General features: G+C 33.2%; 1 protein-coding gene across 1 annotated transcript in view; it reads left to right on the top strand.

Annotated features, from left to right (window-relative positions):
- Positions 1-23,995, top strand: part of Cnbd1 (cyclic nucleotide binding domain containing 1) — a 398,420-nt gene that overhangs the window by 26,850 nt on the left and 347,575 nt on the right. Inside the window, exons 2-3 of the mRNA XM_033758973.1 lie at positions 9,422-9,494; positions 21,359-21,472. Of these exons, the coding sequence (XP_033614864.1) occupies positions 9,422-9,494; positions 21,359-21,472 (187 nt within the window). The remainder of the gene's footprint in view (positions 1-9,421; positions 9,495-21,358; positions 21,473-23,995) is intronic.

Here is a 23,995-nt window from a genome sequence, read left to right as displayed (position 1 = left end):
TCATCCTCAGGTTTTGAGTTTCTAATGACTCAGAGACACTCTAATTTTCATAATACCAGGAAGGACAACTGATTAGATCAATCACTACACCTTAGCCCAAGTGATACAACCAGCAACACCATAATATCAATCACAGTTTAGAAATTGATGATTTGTGGTAGTTATTAATCTGTCACCATTAACCATGTAAATTAAATGAAAATCAAGGACCAGCACAAAATATTTTTATAGTGGATAGACTCTTCAATATAACAATTTTACATTTCAGGATGGGGACTTAGAAGGAGTTGGGAAGAGAGTGGATAGATAGGTAGAAGAATAGGAGAATGTTACAAGTGAAGCCAGAGGACACAAAGATTGCACGAAGTCTAGGCAACTATTGAAGTTAAGAGGGAAAGACAGAATGAAAGAACAAAGACAAGAACAGAACAATGTAAGAGCAATAGGGAAGTCATATATTGTACTCATCTTCCTTTGAAACTAATAACAATTGAGAGAAGGAAAATGTGAGAAGAAAGGAAAAAAGAGAGAAGAAATCTGTATTAGGGCAGGTATAGGGAAAAAAAAACAAGGGAGATAAAGAACAATGTAGGCAAGTGAGAGATTGAGTTGAAAAAAAGAATAAAGAAAAAGGGAAGAATTTGAATGGGAAAAATAAAATTATAAATTAAAAATAGGAAAAAGAAAAAAGCTAAAAAGCTGAAAAAAAAAATGAAGGGCCTCCTTCAGGGTATGTCTCTGATATCACAATAGACTGTGGGCAGCAATGTGCAGACCTAAGTTAATTTGTCTCAGCTCCCCAGCAGTGGACCCCTGAGATTCATGCTGATTTGTGGCAGCAAGGCCCAAGTTGATCTCCCTAACCATATGCAGGGTTAAACTCTGCAAGGTGCTAAGGCAGTTTCCAGCTGCCCTTCCCCTGACGATAGTCCAGATTCTGATAGGAGGAGGTGATCCCTTTAATTTACCAACTATGGTGTTCTAGTGTGCCTTTATTACAGAGATTCTCTTCAGTTTTCCAGTGGGCTTCAGTTTTCATCAAGGATCCTGAGAGTGGCCCTCTTTCTGTTGTTCCTTTCTGCTCTATCTTCCGGTGCTCAGAACAATGGCCTTTATGACCTCCTGTGCCTCTGCAGTGTGTGTCTTGGTACCAGCACAACCAGGAGACCCAAGAGGGTGTGTGTGCATGAGTGCGTGTGTGTGCATGTGTGATGGACTGATGGGGTGCCCATGTGGCTCCACATGGAGGGCCTCTTCTTGGAGGCCCTGGGTGCTGAGGGCAGGGTGGCAGCCTAGCTCCATGAGGCAGCTCACAGTCTTCATTAGTCTGCTCCACTTGGAGGTCCTAGCCCTGTGGATTTAAAATAACCAATTAGGACTCAGGCTTTTTCTAATTCAGAATTCAAAAGTAAAACCAGTTATTCAGTGTCTTCAAATTCTTTGAAATCCAGCTTTGTTGTACAGAGAGATTGTTTACAAAGTTCTTTCTAGGGTTAGAGTCCTCACTGTCCATTCCTATCCTGACTTGTATCATTTTCCCCTTGTTTGTTTTTGCATTTCTGAGTTTAGCAATCTATAAGGCTTGAGTTAAAACCCTGTGTATGAGCTGTTTTCTTTTTAAGGCTGACCAGGCCAAATTCATTATAGGCCATGTCCCTTGCTAGCTGCCTATTTGTAAGCTAAATAGATAATACACTTCTAACATAAGCAATGTGTTTCAGTATTTGCCAAGCTTAACATCTATCGAGTACTCATTTAAAAAAATTACCAGCTATTCTTTCATATTTCTTTTTCTATGTGAACTTTGAAAATATTTGTTTTGTAAAAAATAAATACTTTGATACTTTAATTAGAAATGTATTAAATTTAATGGTTAATTCATGGCAAATTGATATTTTATGATTTTTGAGTCTTTTTACTCTATTGGTATCTTTCCAACATTAAGTCTTCTTACTTTCAATTTATGCAAGTGTCCTTTTATGTTCCAGTGTAAAGTTTATTCCCAGATGTTTTATGTTTTACTCTTTCTGTTATTAATTTTTTCTCAGTTTTGAACTATAAAAGAATCTGAGAGAGCTATTTATTTCTAAATATAATTTTGAAAATTTGGAAACAATCCCCATTCTGTAGATGCTGGAAGACACTTATTTTTCTAGAGTTATTTGATATTCCATTGTCACCAATACTTTAGTGCATATTTTAAAAAGAATTGTCTTACATGATAAAACATCCATGAAAATCAGGAAATTAACACTGATACCTTATACTTTTTTCAGATTTGGCTGGTTGTTCTTATCATTTTTATGTAGTAAAAGAATCCAGTACAATATCTCATTCTTCATATCACTGTCTTGCTTCTCCAGTTTCCTTCAGTCAGCAACAATTTTTCATTTTTCCTTGACTTTAAAGATCTTGATACTGGGGATAAAAAACCAGTTATTTTGCAGAACATCCTTCTGGTTGGTTTGTCTGATGTTCCCTATGATTAGATTCAAAGCAGAAATATCACAGGAACGATTCTGTATTCCTTTCCTCTCATCTTATCAGTTAACACAGGATTTCAGCTTCATCCATGATTGCTGAATTTCACTTGATTAACATGATGTGTGGAAAGTTTCATAGTATAAATTTCTACTTTCCAATTTTGTAATTAACAGTGTTTTATGTAGAAGTATTTTGAAAGTATATAAATAACTCATAGTAAATAAATAAATAAATTTATAAACTACTGGTTTCTTACTTTATTGCAAATGTTTTAATGAATTACAATTGATACATATTTTGATGTTTAAATTATTCACTGTTTGTCCACTACGGGACCTTTCAAGTTAGTTCTAGTATTTGGTTGTTTTTTGGAAGAATATTATTTTTTCAGATTCATTTTGTAATTTCTATGTCTGAAACTTGGATTCAGTTTCTTTAAAATTTGATGCATGTTTAATTTATCTCTGTACCTTTAGTGATCTCTTTTCTAGTCGGTTTTTGTGAGAAGAAAGGAATCTATTGTACAATTTGTTCTGTCTCTATGCTGGTATTTTTGTTCTATAAATTTTTATATTTTATACTTTGGAACAAAAGATTTAGTAGTTAGATTCTATATCTAATGCTATGTTTCTTATTTATCAGCTTTAGACAATGCATCATCATAACCTGGAGTGAAAAGGGAAAATTTTCTCTGACCTCTTGATATGACTAAGAATGTTGCTTCAGCCTTGGGACACTTGCATACTCACTTTAGATGTAATCACTAAGTTTTGATTATTTTAAATATTTTAAAAACTGTAGTTATTAATTTTTTAGTGGGAAAAAGAAGATATTCAAATAGATTTTATACTTTTTGACTAAAACTTCCAATCTATGCTTATTATTTATCTCCATGATTATATATGAAAAATGTAATATTTTATTGAAGTTTGCAAAATTTACCTGCCCTTTATTAGTATCATTTCTGTACTATTTAGCCTTAGTTGTATATGATTTCTTTATTCAGTGCTAGGTAGGCTAAATTTGATATTCATATATTGTTTTTTGGAAAGAGCTCATGGTCATACATATTCTTTGAGGACTTATATTTATTTATCTCTTAACTTAAAATTCTTTGGAGAGTAAGGTTCATGCTTCATGAATCTGCTTTACTGTTTTCCAGACATTCTCCTTGAGAAATGTGTGACCAAACCGAGTCTTTGCATCTGTAGGAATTATCCCTTTTTGGCTATCATTAAACAGTTATTTTTCTATCTTTAAAATTTGTAACATTTAGTTTCTAATCTAGTAACATGTAGAACACTTAGGCTTTTGGACAACATATGTCATTATTTTCCTTTCCTTTTTGGGTCATAACATTATATTTACTCATTTGTACTCAATTTTATATGAGGAAAGTATTCTTGTATTATATTTGGAGTAGCTTTTCCTTTGCTATTGATTTCTTTTTCTTCCTCAGGAATCATTTTCACATGTAAAGTCTCATTTATCACATTCACACTTTCTTTTCCTGTTTGAATGTATGCCTCTGTATCTGTGATTATATTATTATATTTTTCATTATTGTTGTTTCTAAAAGTGGATTTATTTTCTATCAGAATTTTATTTTTTCTCTTCATTGCTGGTGCTTTTCCATTTGTGTTTTTTTCTATTGCTATATTTGTATTTAATGCCTCAGAATTTTGCTTTTTGCTAATAAAGGCTAGTGTGTAAGTTTGTGAGTGTGTGTGTGTGTTGGAAGAACACAGGACTTTTGCATATTTCCTGGCATAATTTTTCTTCTGATACACATTATTTGGTAGAACAATAATATTTACCTTTTTTGTTACAGTATGTTATGCCTCGATTCCAGGATTATTAAATGATGGTTAGATTTTGAAGGTAAACTTTTTGATAGAAAAGAATAGCGGTGGAGAGTGAGTCAGTTCTGCAGATAGAATGAATTTTTTGGCCAGATAGCTATTAATACTTTGCCATCAACTTTGTTCTGTACTCATCCCTAAACTATATGCCCCTAATTAGTGGTGTCATCATTCATATTCCAAATGATTTTGGGTTGCTATTTGGAGTCTCCTGCTCTTTAGTTATTGAGATCAGTTTCTTCTATGTGGAGTGCCATCTTAATTGTCCTCTATCTTATCAAAACAACAATATTTTTCTTACAAAAGCATGGCTATATATGGCCCTTCACTCAGCCCTGAATTCCATGTATACCATTGGTTCAAGAGGGCCCATTGCTCGGTAGATGTCCCAGGGACTCCCACCAAGTAATTTTTCGCCTGTTGTGACTTTCAGAGTTGTACTACCTGCCTTCCTTTCAAGGAGGAGAAATACACATACCTCTGCATTATTGTTTGTTGATATTACACTGACTAAAATTCTTCACAGTATAGTAAGAAATATGGTTAATTTTAATTTTCACTAATGATCAATGTTTTAACTCTTTCAACATTTTATGTTTTTAGTGGGATTATATGCCCTTGTGAATAAAATTTTAGTGGCAAAAATTGGCATTGACATGCATGACCTTCAGTCTCTAGGAAAAGGGGAAATCCAGCAGTTAAAGTAAGGCACTCTGTAAGGTGTGGAGTACTTTTCTAGCACTATAAATATTGTACAAACAACTTTGTTTTCACTTTCCTATTTTCATTATTCCTTCTTGATTTGATTTTCACTGCATACAACTGACTCTCACTGGAAAAATTAAAACTATGTTCTTTATTTATTCACCATAATTTTAGATGTAATATTTTTTTAGTAAGTTCTTCGTGGTAAGTTCTAGTGTTTCATTGATGGCTCAGAGATAGACCTAGCCCTTGTGGAATCATGACAAATTGAAGGAGTCATAGGTATAAATTCAAAATTTATAAGGCTACTTTAGTGTAGCTATTTTCATTGTGCTGTAAAAGAACATTGGTAGATATAATTACCTTTTGCTAGGAAAAAGATGTTTCAAAGAATATCACAGATAAGTCAAACTTCTGAAGTGCATCTAAAAAATAAGTGAATTTTTAAAGTTTCTAAATGATCCACAAACTATCATATTGAAAGAAAAGGTGTATTCATTAAATGTCCAGATGTACTGTTGAAAGATGGAGAGAACAGGGAGGCAGGACAGAAATTTTGGTGTCCAGTGAGGCTATAAAATTTACATAGGGTAGAATATAAAAGTCAGAATATTACATACAAAAAGATTTAAACTTTCACCCATAGAAGAATAGAAATATGTTAAGTAAGAAAGTTATGCAGTCACTTTGGACTTTTAGAAATTACTGTGAACCAGGCTTGGTGACCTGTAATTGTAATGCTCTGAGGCAATGAGGCAGAAAGATTGAGAGTTTGAACCCAGCCTAGACAATATAGTGACTTTGAGAGAACGTACCTCAAAAGGACAAATAAAAAAGGGCTGGAAATGTCACATAGTGCAAAGAATCTGGGTTCAATCCTCAGTACTGAAAAATAGTTAGGATATTATCACAGTAGTACAAATAACTCCAAGAAAACCTCCTTCACAGTGTGATCATCATGTGGCTCTATTTTGTGGTCTTTATTGTTCATAGGCTTGTAGAGGATACATTTGGAAGATATTCAGGATACATTTTAAAAGAGGAAGAATTGACAGCCTTCATAAATTGTTGATCCTGAAGAAAACAGAATAGAGTAAGATACCAAGTTTGGCCACAGGGTGGTAAGTGGTAGGGATTTTAACACAGATAAAGATTTCAGAAGATGATCAAATTTTTGAGGAAAAGAAATGTGGGAGGAATTTTAAGTGAAGCTTGAGTTACTTTGAGCTTGTTTTTCCTGAGTGGTACTTATGTGAATGCTAGTTGAATATAGTTTAGATGTCTGGTTTAGAGAGTCTATAGGAGACTCATGAATGTATATGTGAGAGTTGAAAACATGGGGGTTGATAAGTGTAGATAGATACGATCGTACAATAAATTCTAAACTGAGAATTACAGAGATACTGAGAATGAATTCTTGGACAACAGTAATACTTATGGGAAGGTGAAAGGAAAATTTTAGTTGAAATAGTGATATATATCTACATCTATAGATATAGATATATATCTCCCAATGAACATTAACACATACAAACAAAAGATCATCCATGTACTACTAAGATAAGACACTGAAAATTTGTTTCTCCACTTCAATAATATTCAGTGGATCTTATATAAATTAAGACAATTGGCTTTTTAAATTGTATGGTGGCATTCTAGTTTAGGTTTAATTTGTAAACACCCTTTCATATAAGCTTCTAATATTCATTCAAACTAATTCTGATCAAAATCCTTGATATTGACCCCATTATGGAGCTAGGCCTCCTTTACTTCTGTCAAAAGCTTAAGGAATAATCACAAGAGAAAAAAGAAAACCTGGAAAGAACTATAAACTTGGTACCTTTTGAAACTCTTTAAACTTTATCCCTGTATCAAATCTGACCACTGAAAAAGCTCATCTGGTCCTCACATAGTTACAATTTAATGTTGAAACCTTTGGCCTTTTTGGTGAATGAATCTGCTTTGAAAGACAAGGTGCACTATGTTGTCCAAAACTTCATATAAAGACACTTGTGACAATTACTTCTCAGAAATGAGAATGAGTGTAGAAACTTTTTGATGGATTAAAGTGTTCTTCTGCTAGGCTATGAGTGCTATGTAGCTTATTCTGTTTGTGAGTTTACTGGGATGTTCCAAGCCAACTATGAAGTTGTGGCTTCAATTGCTGCTGCTTTTCTCAGGCAAGGTGATTTTTATATAAAAAGGGGCATTTTAATTTCCTATTCTTTTCTAGCAATTCTTAGACTTCAAAATTTTGTTTTGTGATTTTTTGGTAAATTGTAACTGAAAGCTATCTTTCAAGTTCTTTTTTGTGGTTAGACTTTGTCAAAGCTTGACTATTTCCCCCCAAATATCTGTGCTACCCTCTCCTTTCCCTGTCCACAACATGCACTAGAGCTCTCACTGATGCTAGCTTTGAATTACATTAGGTAAATGGACTAACTAAATTGTTCATGAGTGTCTTTCTAGTCTATGAGTTTAAAAGTCTACTATGATTAAGATTTGATATATCTTATATCAGAAATATCAGAACATTTAATATTGGTTATATTTTCATATTTTTATATATCTATGCCACAACTTGACTCACCTAAAATAAATTATTCCATATGATGCTAAAGCACATTTAAGTAATTTTTTAAACATTTGACTGAATGATATGAGTAAGAAAATGCCTAAAGCATGCAATCAGTATTTTCAAGTTTATTAAAAGTTATGATATAGGTACACAGCAATCAGTTTTTTGCTTAAATTTCTTTCATGTTTCATATTTAGAAAATATTATCTTATTGAATGATTGACTTTTGGGTCACAAAGGGTGAGTATCAAGTCAGATTTTATGATTCAGAAAGTTAAAATTGCCATGGATGAATTCGTATCTGGAAAGTTCCCATTCTCCAGTGTTATTTTTATTGCTTGGCTTTATTTTTATTAGTACATGTTTGCAGTATATAATATTTACATTAATCTTAGGAAATAGGTACATGAACCTAATAGATCCTAATACTTTTCATTCCCCTTCCCTGATCCCTTTTCTTCCCTCCCTCTATTTCTAGGTCCCCTTTCCCCATTTTCATTTTATTCCTTTTAGTCCATGTTTGCCACACCTAATGATTGCATTCATTGTGAATAGCTGCTACATTTACATAACACATCTCACTTCTTTCTATGTATCTCTCCCCTGCTTCCTGACCTTGCCCTCTCTACCTCTTTGTCCCCTTCCCAGGTGCAAAAGATTTATCTGTCTGTTTCCTCTTATCTATCTTTTATTTTGCTCTTATACTTTGAATATATCCAATGAGAAATACCATACAGTACTTAAGCTTATCTGTCTGATTTATTTCACTTTATGTTGTTTTTTTTTTTTGTATTGGGGATCGAACTCTGGTCTTTGTACTTGTGAGAGAGGCGCTGGAACCACTGAGCTAAATCCCTGGCCCTTTACACTAAGTTTTTAAATTGCATCCATTTTCCTACAAATGACTCAAATTGACCAGTTTGTAACCAAGTAGTATTCCATTCTTTATAGATACCACATTTTCTTTATCCATCCTTCTGTTATGAACATTTGGCTGCTTTCAAGACTTACCAATTCTCCAAAGTTAGAATGTGATCAGTGAAAACCTTTGAAAAGTTTTAGAAATGCATTAAGCCACTGATTTTTAAAATAATTTTCTGTAAGGAAAGAACTAATATGCATAAGTATTTGTTACTGCTTTCTATTTTACAACATTTCTAACAGCATTTATATTTCTGGACTAACCAGAGGGCATTTGAGGTGAGTGCCCATCATTGTAAAGATACCTATCATAGTCAATATCCTGTCTGCCAGGATATCTGCTCATACTAGCACTGGAAAATAATCACAGTTAATTTGATCCTTGGGCATGATTGCTATTTTTCTATTTTTTAAGAATCTTTTTGTGTTATACTTACATTCGAATTTCAGAAAGAATTGCAAACTTATTTGAGTGAATAGAAGGGGGGAGATGAGAGAATCAGATATCAAGAAAACTGTCTTTGGATTATTCTTTGCATTTTCATGTGTGGTATAGTTCATATTCTAGTTATTGGAAAATAATTCTGAAAGACTTACTTTTAGAAAGCTGACATGTATGACATAAAATTTTAACATTTAAAATTAAAAGCTGCCAGATCAGAGTTGACATCAATGAAAAAATTTAAATTCTTTCCTCATTTTAATCACCCTATTCAGTTCTGTTTGTGTACCAGATAGTCTGTTGAATTCTCACTTCCACAGTCACTGAATTCTCTTTCTATGATGAATGTTTGTAATTAAACTCTATTTACACACTTGGTTAACAAGATTACAAAAAAATTACTCACATTTTTAACTGAATATTTTGCAGGTTTGAAAATGTCTAAACAGATTAATTATGGTCAGTTGGATGCATTATGCCACATTAGAAGTATACATCATAGGTGAGTTATTCATGCATTTCTTTTTCTGTCATTGAAATGAATGTGAATATGCTTGTTTTATGAACAAAAAGTATGGTAATAACTGGTTGCTGACTCTCATAGGTACCTGATTTATCACCCAGATAAAAACACATGAATACCTGGAGATTATTTCTTCAGATTGAAGGAGCAAGATATATATGTCATACTTTAAGGAAACAGTTTAGTGTGGATCAAACATAACTCATCCCGAGCTAGGACTTTTTTACTACTTAAAAAGCAATCATAGGGAGAAAAAGGCTTAAATGGCCAAAAACACAAATATTGAGTGAAATAAGTATCTGAGCAGTACACAGGGGATTCTAGTTGAAATACACAGGACCTGGGAAACTGGGAAATATCAAAGTTCAGAGTTTAGGATTTCTAAGATTTGTGATACTTGGGGGTACAATTTTTAAAAATCTATTTTGTTGGCAAGTCCTTTCCTTGAGTCAGATTTTCAGAATTATGAAACTGGATATTTTCTTTCATATCCATCTATGTTACTCCACTCTCTCACCTTCACTCAGCAATGGGACCTTGTGTCCTTTTTATGGTTTACAGATGTTCTCTGCCTACTTTAAAACTTCTCTAAATCACGGTCTTCATTACTTTATTTCATTGTTTTCATACATCTTACCACCTTTTTAAAAAGAACATGGTCATAATATATTGATATTCCTCAGATTTCTATTAGTTGGGAATTTTTTTTCAACCTTTACACTGCTCTCTTCTCATTCCCAATGTCCTTCAGGGTAGATAAAAGTGTGGTTTCCTGGTTAGAATTTTGCCCCGGCCACTTGCCCACTGTGTATCCCTGAACTTTTTACTTAATTTTCTCCTATTTCCGCACCACTCTTTCCAAGGAATATTTGGACAATTAAATGATCTTATCTGTATGAAAACGGTAAGATTTCAGATGTATACTATTGTCATTGTAGTTATTCACAAAAGCTCATCCAATTTTTAACTGTATTTAAAACTTTTAATATTCAAGCTTTGAACCTAGCTTAGATGTTAGTCCCTTCTCTTAATACCTAAGAATCTAATTTGGAGTTTTGAAATGAAACGTCATTTTTTGCTTTCTTAGCCATTTCTTTTTCCCATGTGTTATTAGATTGTTTTTCTTTATAGAGAAGATCATAGTAAGAGAGATGTAATCATTTAGGTTTGGGTCTGCAAAAGTATCCACTCAAAATAAAATGTATCAACCTTCATCTTCCTCTTCAAAAAGCATTAGAGCCTAAATTTTTTCTTCTATTAGAATAACGATAGCAGATTGACATATTGTCTTGAGACTTTTGATCAAGGATAAAAGTAAAAAAATTAATATCAAAAGGAGGATGATGTCACTTTGGATTTCTGTTATTGGAGGCAAGATTTTTTTATCCCTAGCTAATTACAAGCTTCATGAGGACAAAAGATTCATTTTACATATATTATTGCTTCCTATCTTGCAACAGCATAGAATTAAATGTTTTAAATAGAATTTCACTTTAATCTTTAATTTCTTTATGCTTCTAAATATTTATGAGTTTTCTGTGTTGATTATAAATAAAATTAGAATAGATACAGATTTATAGTGTGATTTTTAGTACTATCTGGAGAACTAATCACAAAAAATTTTTTCAATAGACAAGTCACAATAATGTACATTATAGAGTAAAATAGCAAAATTTTGATATGAATGAGGCTGTTTTCTTGCTATTGAGTTGTTTGATATATATATATACATATATATATATGTATATATATATATTCCCTTATCCAAAACTTCAAAATCTGAAATGCTCCAAAATCTAATACTTTGTGAGTGCCAACATAACACTACAAATAGAAAATTCTATACCTTATCTTATATGATGGGTTGCAGTCAAAATGCAACAGCACCAAAAATATGGTATTAAATGCCTTCAGATTGTGCATATAAGGTGTGTATGAGATAAAAATAAATTTTGTATTGGGCTTTTGACCCATCTGAAAGTATCTTCTTCTGTAATGCTAGTATTTCAATATTGGAAATAATTCAAATTCTGGAACACTCCTGGTTCCAAGCTTTTCATATAAAGATACTCTATATATACAGTGTAGAATGGTAAATCAAACTAGTTAATCTACTCACAGAATGACTTATGCGTTTCTTACAGTAAGACCATTTAAATTTACTCATGGATATTTTGAAATGGTCAACATATCATTTTTTACTATTGTCACCATGGTGGACAATGACCTCAAAAACTTATTCCTCTTGTCTAATTAAACTTTGTACCTTTTGATTAACATTTCTTCATTATTTCAATGGGTTCTTTTCATTTTCCTATTGATTAGTGATATTGAGCATTTTTATGACCTTGTGTGCTGTTTGTGTTTTGAAAAATGTTTGTTCAGATCCTTTGCCCATTTTCAAATGAGGTTGTTTGCTTTGCTTGCTATTGAGTTGAGTTCCATTAATCCTTATCAGATGTATGTATTTTTTCCCACTGTTGAAGATTCCTCTGTACTATTCTGATTGTTCCCTGGGATATGTTGAAGCATTTTAGATTGATACATCTCATTTGTTTGTTTTTTGCTTTTGTTTCATGTACTTTCATTTCATATAAACAAAATTAGTGACCAGACCAATGTCACAAAAATTCCTTATTTTTCTTCTAGTAGTTTTAAAAAATTGTATTTCAAGCCTCATATTTGAATATTGAATCCATTTTGAGTTGAATTTTTTATATGGTGTGAAATATGGTCCAATTTCATTCTTCTGTATGCAGATATTCAGTTCTTTCAATACCATTTTATTGAAGAGTTTGTCCTTTGCCATCGTGCCATTATTGTCACAAAATCAACAGGCTGCATGTGTGTGGGATTTTTCTGTTCTTTCTGTCCTGTTCCATTATGTCTGACATTCAGCGTTAGTGTGCTGTTTTGATAAAAATATCTGTATAATATGTTTTGATTTACCTCAGCTCTGTTTCTCCACTGAAGATTGCTTTTGCAAAATGGAGTCTTTTGTGGTTGGATATGAATCTTAGGAGTTTTTTCTATTAGTGTGAAAAATGGTATCAGACTTTTTATAGGAATTTCTTTAAATCTATAGGATGTTTTGAGTAGTATGGACATATTTCAACAATATTAATTCTTCCAATCTATGAACAAAGAATGCCATTCCATTTATTTGTGCTTTCAACTTCTTTCACCAATACAGTGTCTAAATTTAAGGTCTATAAATCTTTCAATTTCTTGGCACTTTATTATTATATACTGCTTTATTTTCATTGTCAATTGTATTTATAATTATAAATGTGATGTTTTCATTTCTTTTTTCAGATGGTTTATTATTAGTGAATATAACACTACTGATTTGTATCCTGCAGCTTTATTGAAATCATTTATATTCTTTTTGCATAGTGTCTTGGTCTGACTTTAGTGTCAGAGTAATTCTGGCCCTAATAAAATAAATTTGAAAGTATTGTAGTCATATTTTTTTTTTGAGAAGAGTTCAAGATATGTTGGTATTAGTCCATTAAACATTTGGTGCTCACTCACTTGGTCATTAAACATTTGCTAACTTTGGGATCAGTTCAGTTTTCTTTTTCTAACTTTTTGAAATACAAGGTTACATGATTTATTTGAGATCTTATTTTGATGTAGGTGTTTATTAGTATAAACTTATCTCAGAACTACTTTTGCTGAATGTATTAAGATTTGGTATGTCAAGTTTCATTTTCATTTGTGTCCAGATATTTTTAAAATATCTCTTCACTTCTCTTTTGACCCATTGATTGTTCAGGAACATGTTATTCAATACTGCCATATTGAAAATTTCCTACAATTTCTTCTGTTATTGATTTTTATTTTTATAACATGTGATTAGGAAAGATACTTGATATGTTTACAGTCTTCTTAAATTTATTAGGACTTATTTTGTGGCCTAAAATATGATCTACTCCAGAGAATGTTTCATTAGCACTTGAGAGGAATGTGTTTTTTGTTGCTTTTTGATGGAATTTTCTGTATATTTGTTAAGCTCATTGAACTGAAAAAAATTAGTAGGAACCTTCAATATGTGCTTTTCATTAGGTGTATCATGTCCAGTGTTTCCTTATTGGGACTCCCTTCATGTGATTTTGTTTTTTAGCTTGCTTCTTTATTTTTTTGTCTTTGATTTTTGATAATTTTATTATGATATGTCTTCATTAACACTTCTTTTAGTTGAATTTGATTGGAGACCTCTGAGCTTCTGTATCTAGGTGCTTTCCAAATCTTTCCACAGATTTGGAAAATTTTCAGTCATTCTTTTTGAAAGCAACTTTTGATTCATTTTCTTTTCTTCTTTTAAAAACAATATTGCAAATTCCTATTATAAAGATATTAGTTTTCTTGATGGCATTTCTATTTTTGTAATGATTGAGGCTCCTATCCAAGACTTACACATGCTAGTGTATATCAATTAGTTTTGTGATGAATGTATTAAGAGATCAACATTTAATAGTAATTAACATTATCAATTTATAGGTACTTATTTGCAAATAATGATGCAATCTGTTGAATATATATGTCTTGCTTAAACAGGTTTTAAAATAAAAACCTTAAGTTCACTGTCAGATATGCAGTATTTTTCCACAGGTATAATGTTACAGAATCAGACAATTAGAATAGGAAATCAACTCAGAAGTTATCTAGTGGAAACTTCCTGGTTTGCAGATAATTAATTGTTAATCATTGGTCTTTAGAACAAATGAGTTGATGAACCAGTTATATTGGATTCAGTCTTCGAGGTTTTCCTAAGAAGTATATGAAATTTTATACTATACTTTTATAAAAAAAGATAAAAGTAATATTATTAAAATTACAGCAATGAATTAAAATACATGAAACACATTGAAATAATTATTTCTTTCTCATAAGCAAAGTTTATTAAATTTGGAGAGCAGAGAGAATTTAACAGAGGCAATTATGGTGATTTTAATGAGACTCTTGGACATATTAGTCCTTTAAAATGTATCGATAGTAGTTGCTTCCTCATTATGACTTTTTTTTCTCAAACATACTTTCTTTTGCTTAATGAAAGTGTTTTGATAGTTCTCTTGACTTGCCAAACATCATTAAATGTGCAGCTTTGGTTTATAAATACAGAAATAAAGTGAAGATTTTTATCTTTTAGTACATAAAGTTTAGGAGAGAAAAAAGATACAAAAAAAGTTTTAAAAGGATAGTTTATGTATACATAAAAGAAATTGAAGTGCGATCCAATGAACGTGGCTATTTCTGGAATGAGACCATTTACAAATCTTAGAGTTTTTCTCGATGAACAGTGGTAAGCACTGTCATTCCAGCACAGGCTGAACTTTTGGGGTGGGAAGAAATATGGGCAGACACAAGGAATCTTACATTTATCTAGTAGGTTGTTAACAAGCTTGACGCTTGTAACTCAAGGCATATCTATTAATGTTATTTTAGCTCAAGTGAAGGCGCACACTATGCAGTTGTCTATGGCACAGTTCTCTGCTGGAAGCATTACCTTCTGCAGGGGAATTTGGAAACGTGGACACATTTAGAGTTGCACAATGACTAGGAGGTACCAGGGAAGTCAAAGTTTTTGTAATGCGCAGTAAAATCCTGCAGTTGCCCTCATCAAAATGTCAATAGTTCCAAACCCCTCCTCTCTTTCCTAAAGAATACTGATCTAGACCGTATATTCTTTTATATAAACTCTAAATTCAGAGAAGTTGATATAAATAATCTTAGATTTTATTACCTTTCAAGTTTCTTTAGATCTTGATTTAAGAAATAATCTCATTCTTTCTGGAAAACCTACTTTCCTTCCTTATTACACGTCAATGTTATCACAACTGACTGTCAACCATAGGAATTCACCACATGAATTTGGTGCACCACAAAATTTTTGTTGTCTATTTTGCTGCCTAGTCCCCAGTTTCTTGCATAATCAACATTTTTTCTAAGTGTGACAATTATTGATTCATTAACAATTATACATTACTATTAACTAAAGTCCCTAGTTTGCATTAAGGTTCACCATTTACCGTGTGCCTCATAGGGGTTTGACAAATATAGAAATAACCATTATAACTTGAGGCAGAATAGTTTCACCATGTTAAAAAAAAGTCCCCTGTGCTCCACTTCCTCTTGTCTCCCTTCCTCTCTCCTCTCCAACCTGGTTACCACTAATATTTTTACTATATCCATAGTTTTATTTTTCCAGAATGTCGAGTAATTGGGATTATCCATGATGAATTCTTTGCAGATTGGTTTCTTCACTTAGTATGTACATCAGCTTTCTGTTACTATAATGAAATGCCCAAGACAATTCACCTATAAAAGAAAAGATTTACTTTGTCTTGCAGTTTTGGAGATTCTAGGTCATTATGAGGTGTACCTAACATGGCTTTGGGTCTCTGGTAGATGGGCTGGATGATAATAGCAGAGAGCACTGATGGAGTGCTCACATCATCGCCCAACAAGAGAAAGGAAGAGGTCACAGCTGCACAGTCTCTTTCCAGGCCCTGTCCCAGTAAATTGGCTTTCTATTAGGCTTCACCTCCTGAATTTCCACCACCTTGGGTAGTAGTGCCTATCTAAAACTTAGCTTTTAACAACACGTACTTATGATTTTTCCTCTTTTTGTGTCTAGATACCTCAATTCTTCTATTACTGAAAATATTTCTTATACAGATATATTGCAGTGTTTTTAAAATACACTCATTGAAAGATATCTATGTTGTATCCTAGTAATTATAAATAAGGTTGGTATAAACATTCATGTGCAGGTGTTTGTGTGAACACATATTTTCACATAATTCGGGTCAATAGCAAGGGACACAGTTGCTGGACTTTATGATATGCTTAACTTTACAAGAAACTGAAGGATTATGTTCCAAAATAGCCATACCACTGTGCATTCTCCAAGAAATGAATGCTTCACATCTTTACCAGTATTTTATATTGTTAGCATTTTAGACTTTAGTTATTCTGATAGATGTGCAGTGTTGTCTCACTGTGTTATTTGTACTTCCCTAATAGCGTATGATGCTGAGCACTGTATTATATGTTAAACATTAGGAAGATAAATGAATTTGGTGAATTTTCAGGCCACAAAGCAACATATAAAAATTAGTGGCTTTTTACACATAAATAATGATCTAAATGAAAAAGGAATTAAGAAAACAACCCCATTTACAATAACAGTAAAAAAAGTTAAAATGCCTAGTAAAAATTTAAATGTGTGGGTGAAAAATCAGTACACTGAAAGCTATAAAGCACTGATAAAAATTAACAAAATACAAATAAATACAATTTTAAAAATACAAATAAATAAATATGATGTCACATGCTCTAGATGAGAAGAATCACTGTTACTAGAATACCTTTCTAACACAAAACAGAATACAGACTTAATGTAATCCTTACCAAAATATCAAGGGCATTCTTCAGAGAAATACAAAAAATAATGCTAAAATTAATAAGGAACTGTAGAAGATTCAAAATACCCAATGCAATTCTGAGAGAGAAAAACATCAGATTTCCTGATTTAAAATTATGCTATTTTAAATATGGTAGCTGAAACATTATGGTGCTTGCATAAAACCAGGCGCAATACCCAATGGGACAGAATAGGGTCAAATATGTTGACAAAGGCACCAATAGGACTGTGGGACAAAAATGGTCTTTCGTAACTGATGCTGGGGTAATTAAATTTCTGTGTGCAAAAGACTTACACGGTATCACTTCCATGTTGAACGGAAGTCAAATATACACGGACAAAAAACAAAACAGCAGTTATCAGGGGCACAGGTGTGAAGAAGAAATGGGGAGATGTTAAGCCCGAGGACACAGAGTAGCAGGAACGATCCGTCTAGAGTTCTATCGTGCAATTTGAGGAGATAACAAAGTTTTACTGTATTTGAGGCTCATGCTAAATGAATAGATTTTAGCTGTTGTTGCCACAAAACCCCAAACCAAAAAGGTTGAAGCATGGGAGATATCATTATATGTATCAAATAACAAGCTGCATATTACTAATATGCAATAGAAGTAACATGCTGAAATATAATGTTCATTCTGAGAACTTCCATTGTGCTCCTTCTCAGAGTTGCTTAGCCATTTTCAGTGGTCTGTTATTGCTCATCGTAGTGCTTCCTTCCTTTGTCTGTCAGGTAACTATATCTAGTGAACAGAGTTTATAGGCTTTAAGAATGAAAATCTAGTATTTCTTGTTCCTGCTGAATGCAAAATCTTGTCATTGTAGGCAATCTTTCTGTGAAAGCTTAATCTTAAATATGTAGTAACATGTGGCTGACATTGTAGACCATTTGTCTGAGAAATTATATCTCTCTCTTCCTAGACCCAGAAGACACCATGAAGCTGGAATCACTACACTCGTTTGCAATCATCTTTCTTTAGAGCAGGCTTCTTCCACCAGTGTCCACTTAACAAATGACACCCTTCCTTTCTGCCCATGACATAGCTTAAGTATCCGATTACTTTTCCTCCCTTTTCTTACAATTTGGAGATCCTGGGAGGTCTAGGGAAATCTTTTACAAGATCAGCAATAGAGAGCCACCTGTGTAAGGGTGGTCTTTGTGTTTTCCCTTTGGGAGTGGTATTCTTTCTATGGGTTAGAACTCAGCCGTGAACACGCCGAGCACTCCATCCGAGGTCAGCAAAAGGGACACCCGTTAACGATCTTGGCAGGGCTTCTTCACTGTTAGATATGTCAATTCCTTCCTGCCTTCTTTAATACTTTGTAATAATTATTAGAAATAGAGGAATCCTAGCCTTGAAATTAAGACAACCTGAATCTGTACACTAATTTTCCACCTTATATAAATTTAGGCAAATCGTTTAAGTATTGTCTACATCATTTCCTTATCCATGAAATGATAGTTACATGTCTAAATATTAAGAACAATTCCAGTTCATTGGTTTGTTATATCTACAATGTTTTTATATCTTGTATTACAAGGACTTAGGCATGTTGCCCCAAACTGTATCTTTTTTCCCCCCCAGACAAATTAGATTACTGTTCTCAACTTAGCTTGTAGTAAGATCTCCCCAAGTACAGTTATTTATATTGGGTGTTAGGACTTCAACATATGACATGTTTTTCAGATGGGAAAACTATTTAGTTCACAAAAGTTATTAACATTTAAAATGTATAAGATTTCCTGAGAATTCATGTCTCTGATTACTTTAAAAAGGATCTACCCATGTTGGACTTTTATTAGTACATTAAAACGTGATTATTTTTGTTTTGTTTTGAGACAGGGTCTTACTATATAGCCTAGCCTGACCTCGAACTCACAGTGATCCTCCTGCCCCAGCCTCCTGAGTGCTGGGATTATAAGGAATGTGCCACCACACTCAGCTAAGGGTTTTCTTTGGTCTTTTTTTTTTTTGAGACCTGGGATCAAATTCAAAGCCTCACAATTTGGGAGGCAGGTGGTGGCATCATTGAGCTAATTCCCAAGCTCTCATCCTCTTTTTTTTTTTTTTTTTTTTTTCCTTCACTTTTCTCAGGGCCAGAGATGTAGCTTAGTGGTGCAGCAACTGTCTGGCAAGCATGAGGCCCTGAGTTTGATTCCTAGTATCAAATATGTGTGTGATCTTTTACTAGTCGGGCCATGGGTCCTTTCTTTGTGGCCATGCTCTCATTAGTTCAATCATATTGGTTCCACTGTGTTAACCCCTGGCCACATTGAGCATTTAATTTTGTGACCTTTGACTATAAGTGTCAGAAGTAGAATTATACCGCCAAACTACATTTTAATGAGATAGCACATACGTCTTCAGTGTCATAGGACACTTAGGGATTCCACCTGGGAATCATGTTATCTCTTAATGCAGCGTTTGACTCTTCCATTTCAGCCTTCCACATATTTCCTTCTTGAACACACTACTTTTGACGTCTCAAATCATAAACACTGGGTCCACCTACACCAGCCTTCACGTCTCGTAGCTTCACCAGGAGAGGATTGAGTGAAGGAGGTAGCTCAATGATACACGTAGAAAAGTGACCAGATTAAAAGTTTCAGTATTTTGGTACAAAATCATTGGCCACTCTAAAGACAGTCTATCCACATCACAGATAAGAATAAGGTTCCAGGCTAGTAGCATGGGCTGCGTATATACACAAAGTTACATTATTGTACTACTTTGTATCTCAGTTTCTTCATACACAAAAATGAGGATAAGAGTATCTAGCTAACACAGTTCTACAAGGATTAAATGACCTGTTATTTGTAAATTACCAAGAATAGTGCTTGTCAAAAAGCAAGGACAAATATGTTTCATTAATCGGCAGCAATATTCTGGCAATTTTGAGAATGGGTTTTGAAGTTAATTCACCTTTCATTAGTACCATGAACCTTCCACTTCCTAGCTACATAAATTAGGTCAATTATTAAGGTTATAGATTCTTTATGTATAGAATGGGCAATAAAATATATGCACATTATTAGAATATGGAAGTATGCAAAGAGATAAAAACTGTAAAGATCCTAGTATTATACATGGACTATAACAAATATCTAATAAAAACCAAGTAGCAGGCCAGGGATTTAGCTCAGTGGTTCTGCCTCCTGCCTTGCAAGCACAAGGACCTGAGTTCAATTCCCAGTACCAAAACAAACAAACAAACAAGTAGCTATGTGGACTGGGTGATGAAATGTAAAAAATTTTGAATATTCATTTTTTAATATTCTCCACTGAAATGAGTAGTCAGATTTTATTTTAGTTTTAGTTTTTTGATTCCGGGGATTGAACTCGGGTCCTTGTGCTTGCAAGGCAGGCCACCGTACCACTGAGCTAAATCCCTGGACTGAGTAGTCAGATTTTAAAAAGGAGTGGATACTCATTGCATACACATAGTATGAGGAAAGGAATGAAAATGCTTAACGTCATATTATATCCATACTTTATTGCTTAAGTCAATTAAAATAAATTAAATAAAAGAAGATTCCTAAAGTGTATAGCATTTATCTTGTATAAAGTATCAATATGGTGTTTTAAAATTTTAGCCAAGAAAAAATAAGAGCCATTATAAACATTTTCAAATGTGTTAGTGTTTACATTGACAATAAAATAAGAAAAGCTTTCTCTTGAGGATTTTTACATTCATTGCTGTGAAGCAAATATTTACTAAGATGTTTGTCAGTATTCAATTCAAAGGATGATCACTTTTACTAAATATTGAAATAAGCTGTCAAAATGTATGTTTGGCATTTTAAAAATTGACCAACATTTCATGGTTGTTGTAGATTTAAAATTGAATGAAGCAGATTTTCCAGAAACATATGTCATTCATTCCCTAACATTTAAGGAGAATTTGCCATGTGCTCATAGATCTTGCTTATGGGTGTTTTTTATATTTACAGTGGATCAAAATTTAGCTATGTGTAAGAGTCACTTGGAGAATATTTAAAATAGAGGGAGCCACCTAGGCTATACATTGGAGTTCATGACTCATGAAGAGCAGATTCAAGTCTTTACTTACCCAAACCATCCCAGCTTGTCTTTTTGATCTTCTGAATTTAGGAAATACTGATCTTTTCACCTCACAGTTCTTCATATTAGACCTTAAAAAAAGTGCTTGAATTTTCATAAGTCATTGCAGAGATTTAGAGAAATATATTATCCAATAATGTATGCATAAATATTTCCGAATCATTTTGGAGAGATTTTTTTATTATGTGTTATATTATAAAACAACTTTAATCAATTGCAAAAATAAAAATGCTAAGAAAGCATAGTTTTAAAAATTTGCTATATTAACTGAATATGTTAAAATATCTTTCCTCTGAAACCCATTTCCTATTTCTTTCTTTTTTTTTTTAAAGCTGGAGTTCTTGTACTGCTGTATCAGCTCACAGTGCATTTATAAAACAGTATCCTAAAATATTCCTGCACAAAAAAACCAGATTACCTAAAATTTTCAAACAGGAGCCAAAAAGGTAATAATATTTTCTTTTGAAAGCTAAGTTGTCATATGTGTGTACATCTGTGTGTGCATGTTTGACAGTCTTGTGAGCTCATGTCTATAAGTGGAAGTAAAAACAGTAAATGCTTGGTCAGTTACCAGTACTCTGTGCTAGGAGCAGTTAAGAAAACAGTAGTGGACAAGGTAAGATTCATTTTCTTAATGAAAAAAATATTTAAATAAACATGTTTATTTAAACTTTTCTATATATAATTGTTCCTTTTCACTAGTAAATGATAGTGCTTGTGAAAGGGTAAACCCTCCATGGCATTTTATGTGGAACTCTCCCCTGAAAATGATTAGGTTCTTAGTGAATGGGGGATCTAAGAAGGCATGTTTTGTGTCAACGAATGAATGACAGTCACAGGGCAACTGAGAGCACTTGAGAAGTCCATTTGCCCAGGCCGGTGATTTTAGGTGGACCTGTATTTTGTGTGTGTGTGTTAAAGACAAGAGTGGTACTACTAAGGGTTGCAGGAAGTGTAACCACCTTCCCTGGAAAGAGTAGGACAGACTGCCAGGTCACATGGTAATGCTGCCCCTCTCAAATTATCCCTTGTCCCAGGGAAATTTACATAAGAAGGACACCAGATAAAAGAAAACATCCTATCTCCTTAGAAAAATGTTCCCATGCTATTTATCTGCATCTCTTATAGCAGGAATCCAGATCCCCCACTCCTTACTACCTTAGTATAAATGATCTGCCCACACCCTCAACACCCCGCTGGCTCATCCTCTAATTGTAACCTGTCTAATTTCTGTTGTTGTGTCCATAGATTGCATCTCACTTGTGCATACTTCTACATTTGTATTTCTGATACTTAACAGATGGTCTGACACATAATTGGGATTAATATATGTGTGTTACCCTATGGGAAAACACTATTTACAGACTCTGTAAAAGGATTTGATGAAAACATCTTAATTTATTAATATCAACACCATAAAGATAAAAACTAAAACAAAACTATTGTAACAAAAACCTTCTCACAATTTGGAGGATATCAGCATGAGAGACATCAATTTGTTTCATTATGGTAAACATTTATTTTATTTATAGCTGTAGGGGTAGAATTTATCATGCCACTTAACTCAAAAAAGTCTCTGGGAGATTGATTTGCTCTGTCTTTTCAAGAAAAATTCTATTAGTAATAAAAAAACCTCGTGAAAAGCAGAGTTTCAAATTGAACATTTTCCAAGATCTTAGCTATCTAGATCAAACTGTTTCCCTGGACAGTAAGACTGCCTAAAACAATAATACAGAGTTTATATTGTGATTTATCAAATTTACATCACTCTATGAAAATATCTACATCAAATATTTTCTACTATTTAATTTGAAGTATTCTCAATTCCTATCCTACACTTGTTATACAGGAGCACTGTAAATTAATCTCTGTCTGTGGAGTAAAGACAAGAAGTATTTATGGTATTGGAAATGTCCATCTTGTCCTTGTTTTTTTATTAAGCTACCAGCACTGTTCCACTCCTTTAGTTAAGACATTTTTGCAAAGACTGTGGGGAGACATACTCGTGGCTATCAACACCCTTGGTATTCAAATGTCATCTTCATGTTTCTAAGAAAGAAAGGCTGAGACCCCAAATTTATATGGGCAGCCAAATTGTGGTCTAAAGGCAAAAATAAAGAATAGGTTACAAAATGTGCAACAGTTAGGGAAACACATGATATAACTGGTTTGTTTGGTGAAGGTGCTAGGGAAGCCAATCAGATTAACGTAGGCATCAAGGGAATTTTAAGAGTTAGAGTTCTAAAATCTTTGTAAGTTAAAGCTAGCTTCAGGAATGAATGATGAAATTAAGACTGAGTTTCCTCCATATGTCTGCCACATTTTTGTTGGGTTGTTTTCATCTTTGCACTCCATGTGGTGGGTCTGGAAGAGGAGATGGACCTAACTGTCCAGGTTCAGGTGAGGGGAGGGGTGATCTCTTAAATACCCTTGGCAGAAGCTCACTGAAATCTCTTATTGAATTGTATCCTATCCCTGGATTGTCACTCTGCACGGATTTGCCACTAATTAATCACACGCTCGCCTACAGAACCGGGGAATACTGTTAACACTGAAAAAAAGGTGGGAGACAAAATAGATTCTTAGAAGAAAATAATTGCCTTGTTAACTGGAAAATGATGAATAGATTCACATATAGTAAGAATGGGAAGTAATACATTGAAAAAAAAATCCAGAGAACTTTAAAGTCATCTATGCAATGAGAAATTGTGCAAAGCAATTCTCTGACTAAAATGCAAAAGAATAAATTAAAATCAGAAATAAAACAAAAATTGCTCGTCATTAGAAAATAAAACAGTAGCAATAACTGAAACCTCTAAATACTCCTAAATAATTACTGAATTTAAGAAAAATGTAACATTGCTTAGGTTTCAATATAAACCCAAAGACTATAAAAGCAAAATTACACAGACACACACACACACACACACACACACACACACACACACAGAAGCTTTTGCAAAGCCAAG

The sequence above is a fragment of the Fukomys damarensis genome, unplaced genomic scaffold (genome assembly GCF_012274545.1).
Source record: "Fukomys damarensis isolate Sample0158 unplaced genomic scaffold, DMR_v1.0_HiC HiC_scaffold_5, whole genome shotgun sequence".
In the NCBI taxonomy this organism is placed as follows: Eukaryota; Metazoa; Chordata; class Mammalia; order Rodentia; family Bathyergidae; genus Fukomys; species Fukomys damarensis.
Note: the sequence above shows the minus strand (reverse complement) of the source record. Positions and strands in the feature narration are given on the sequence as shown.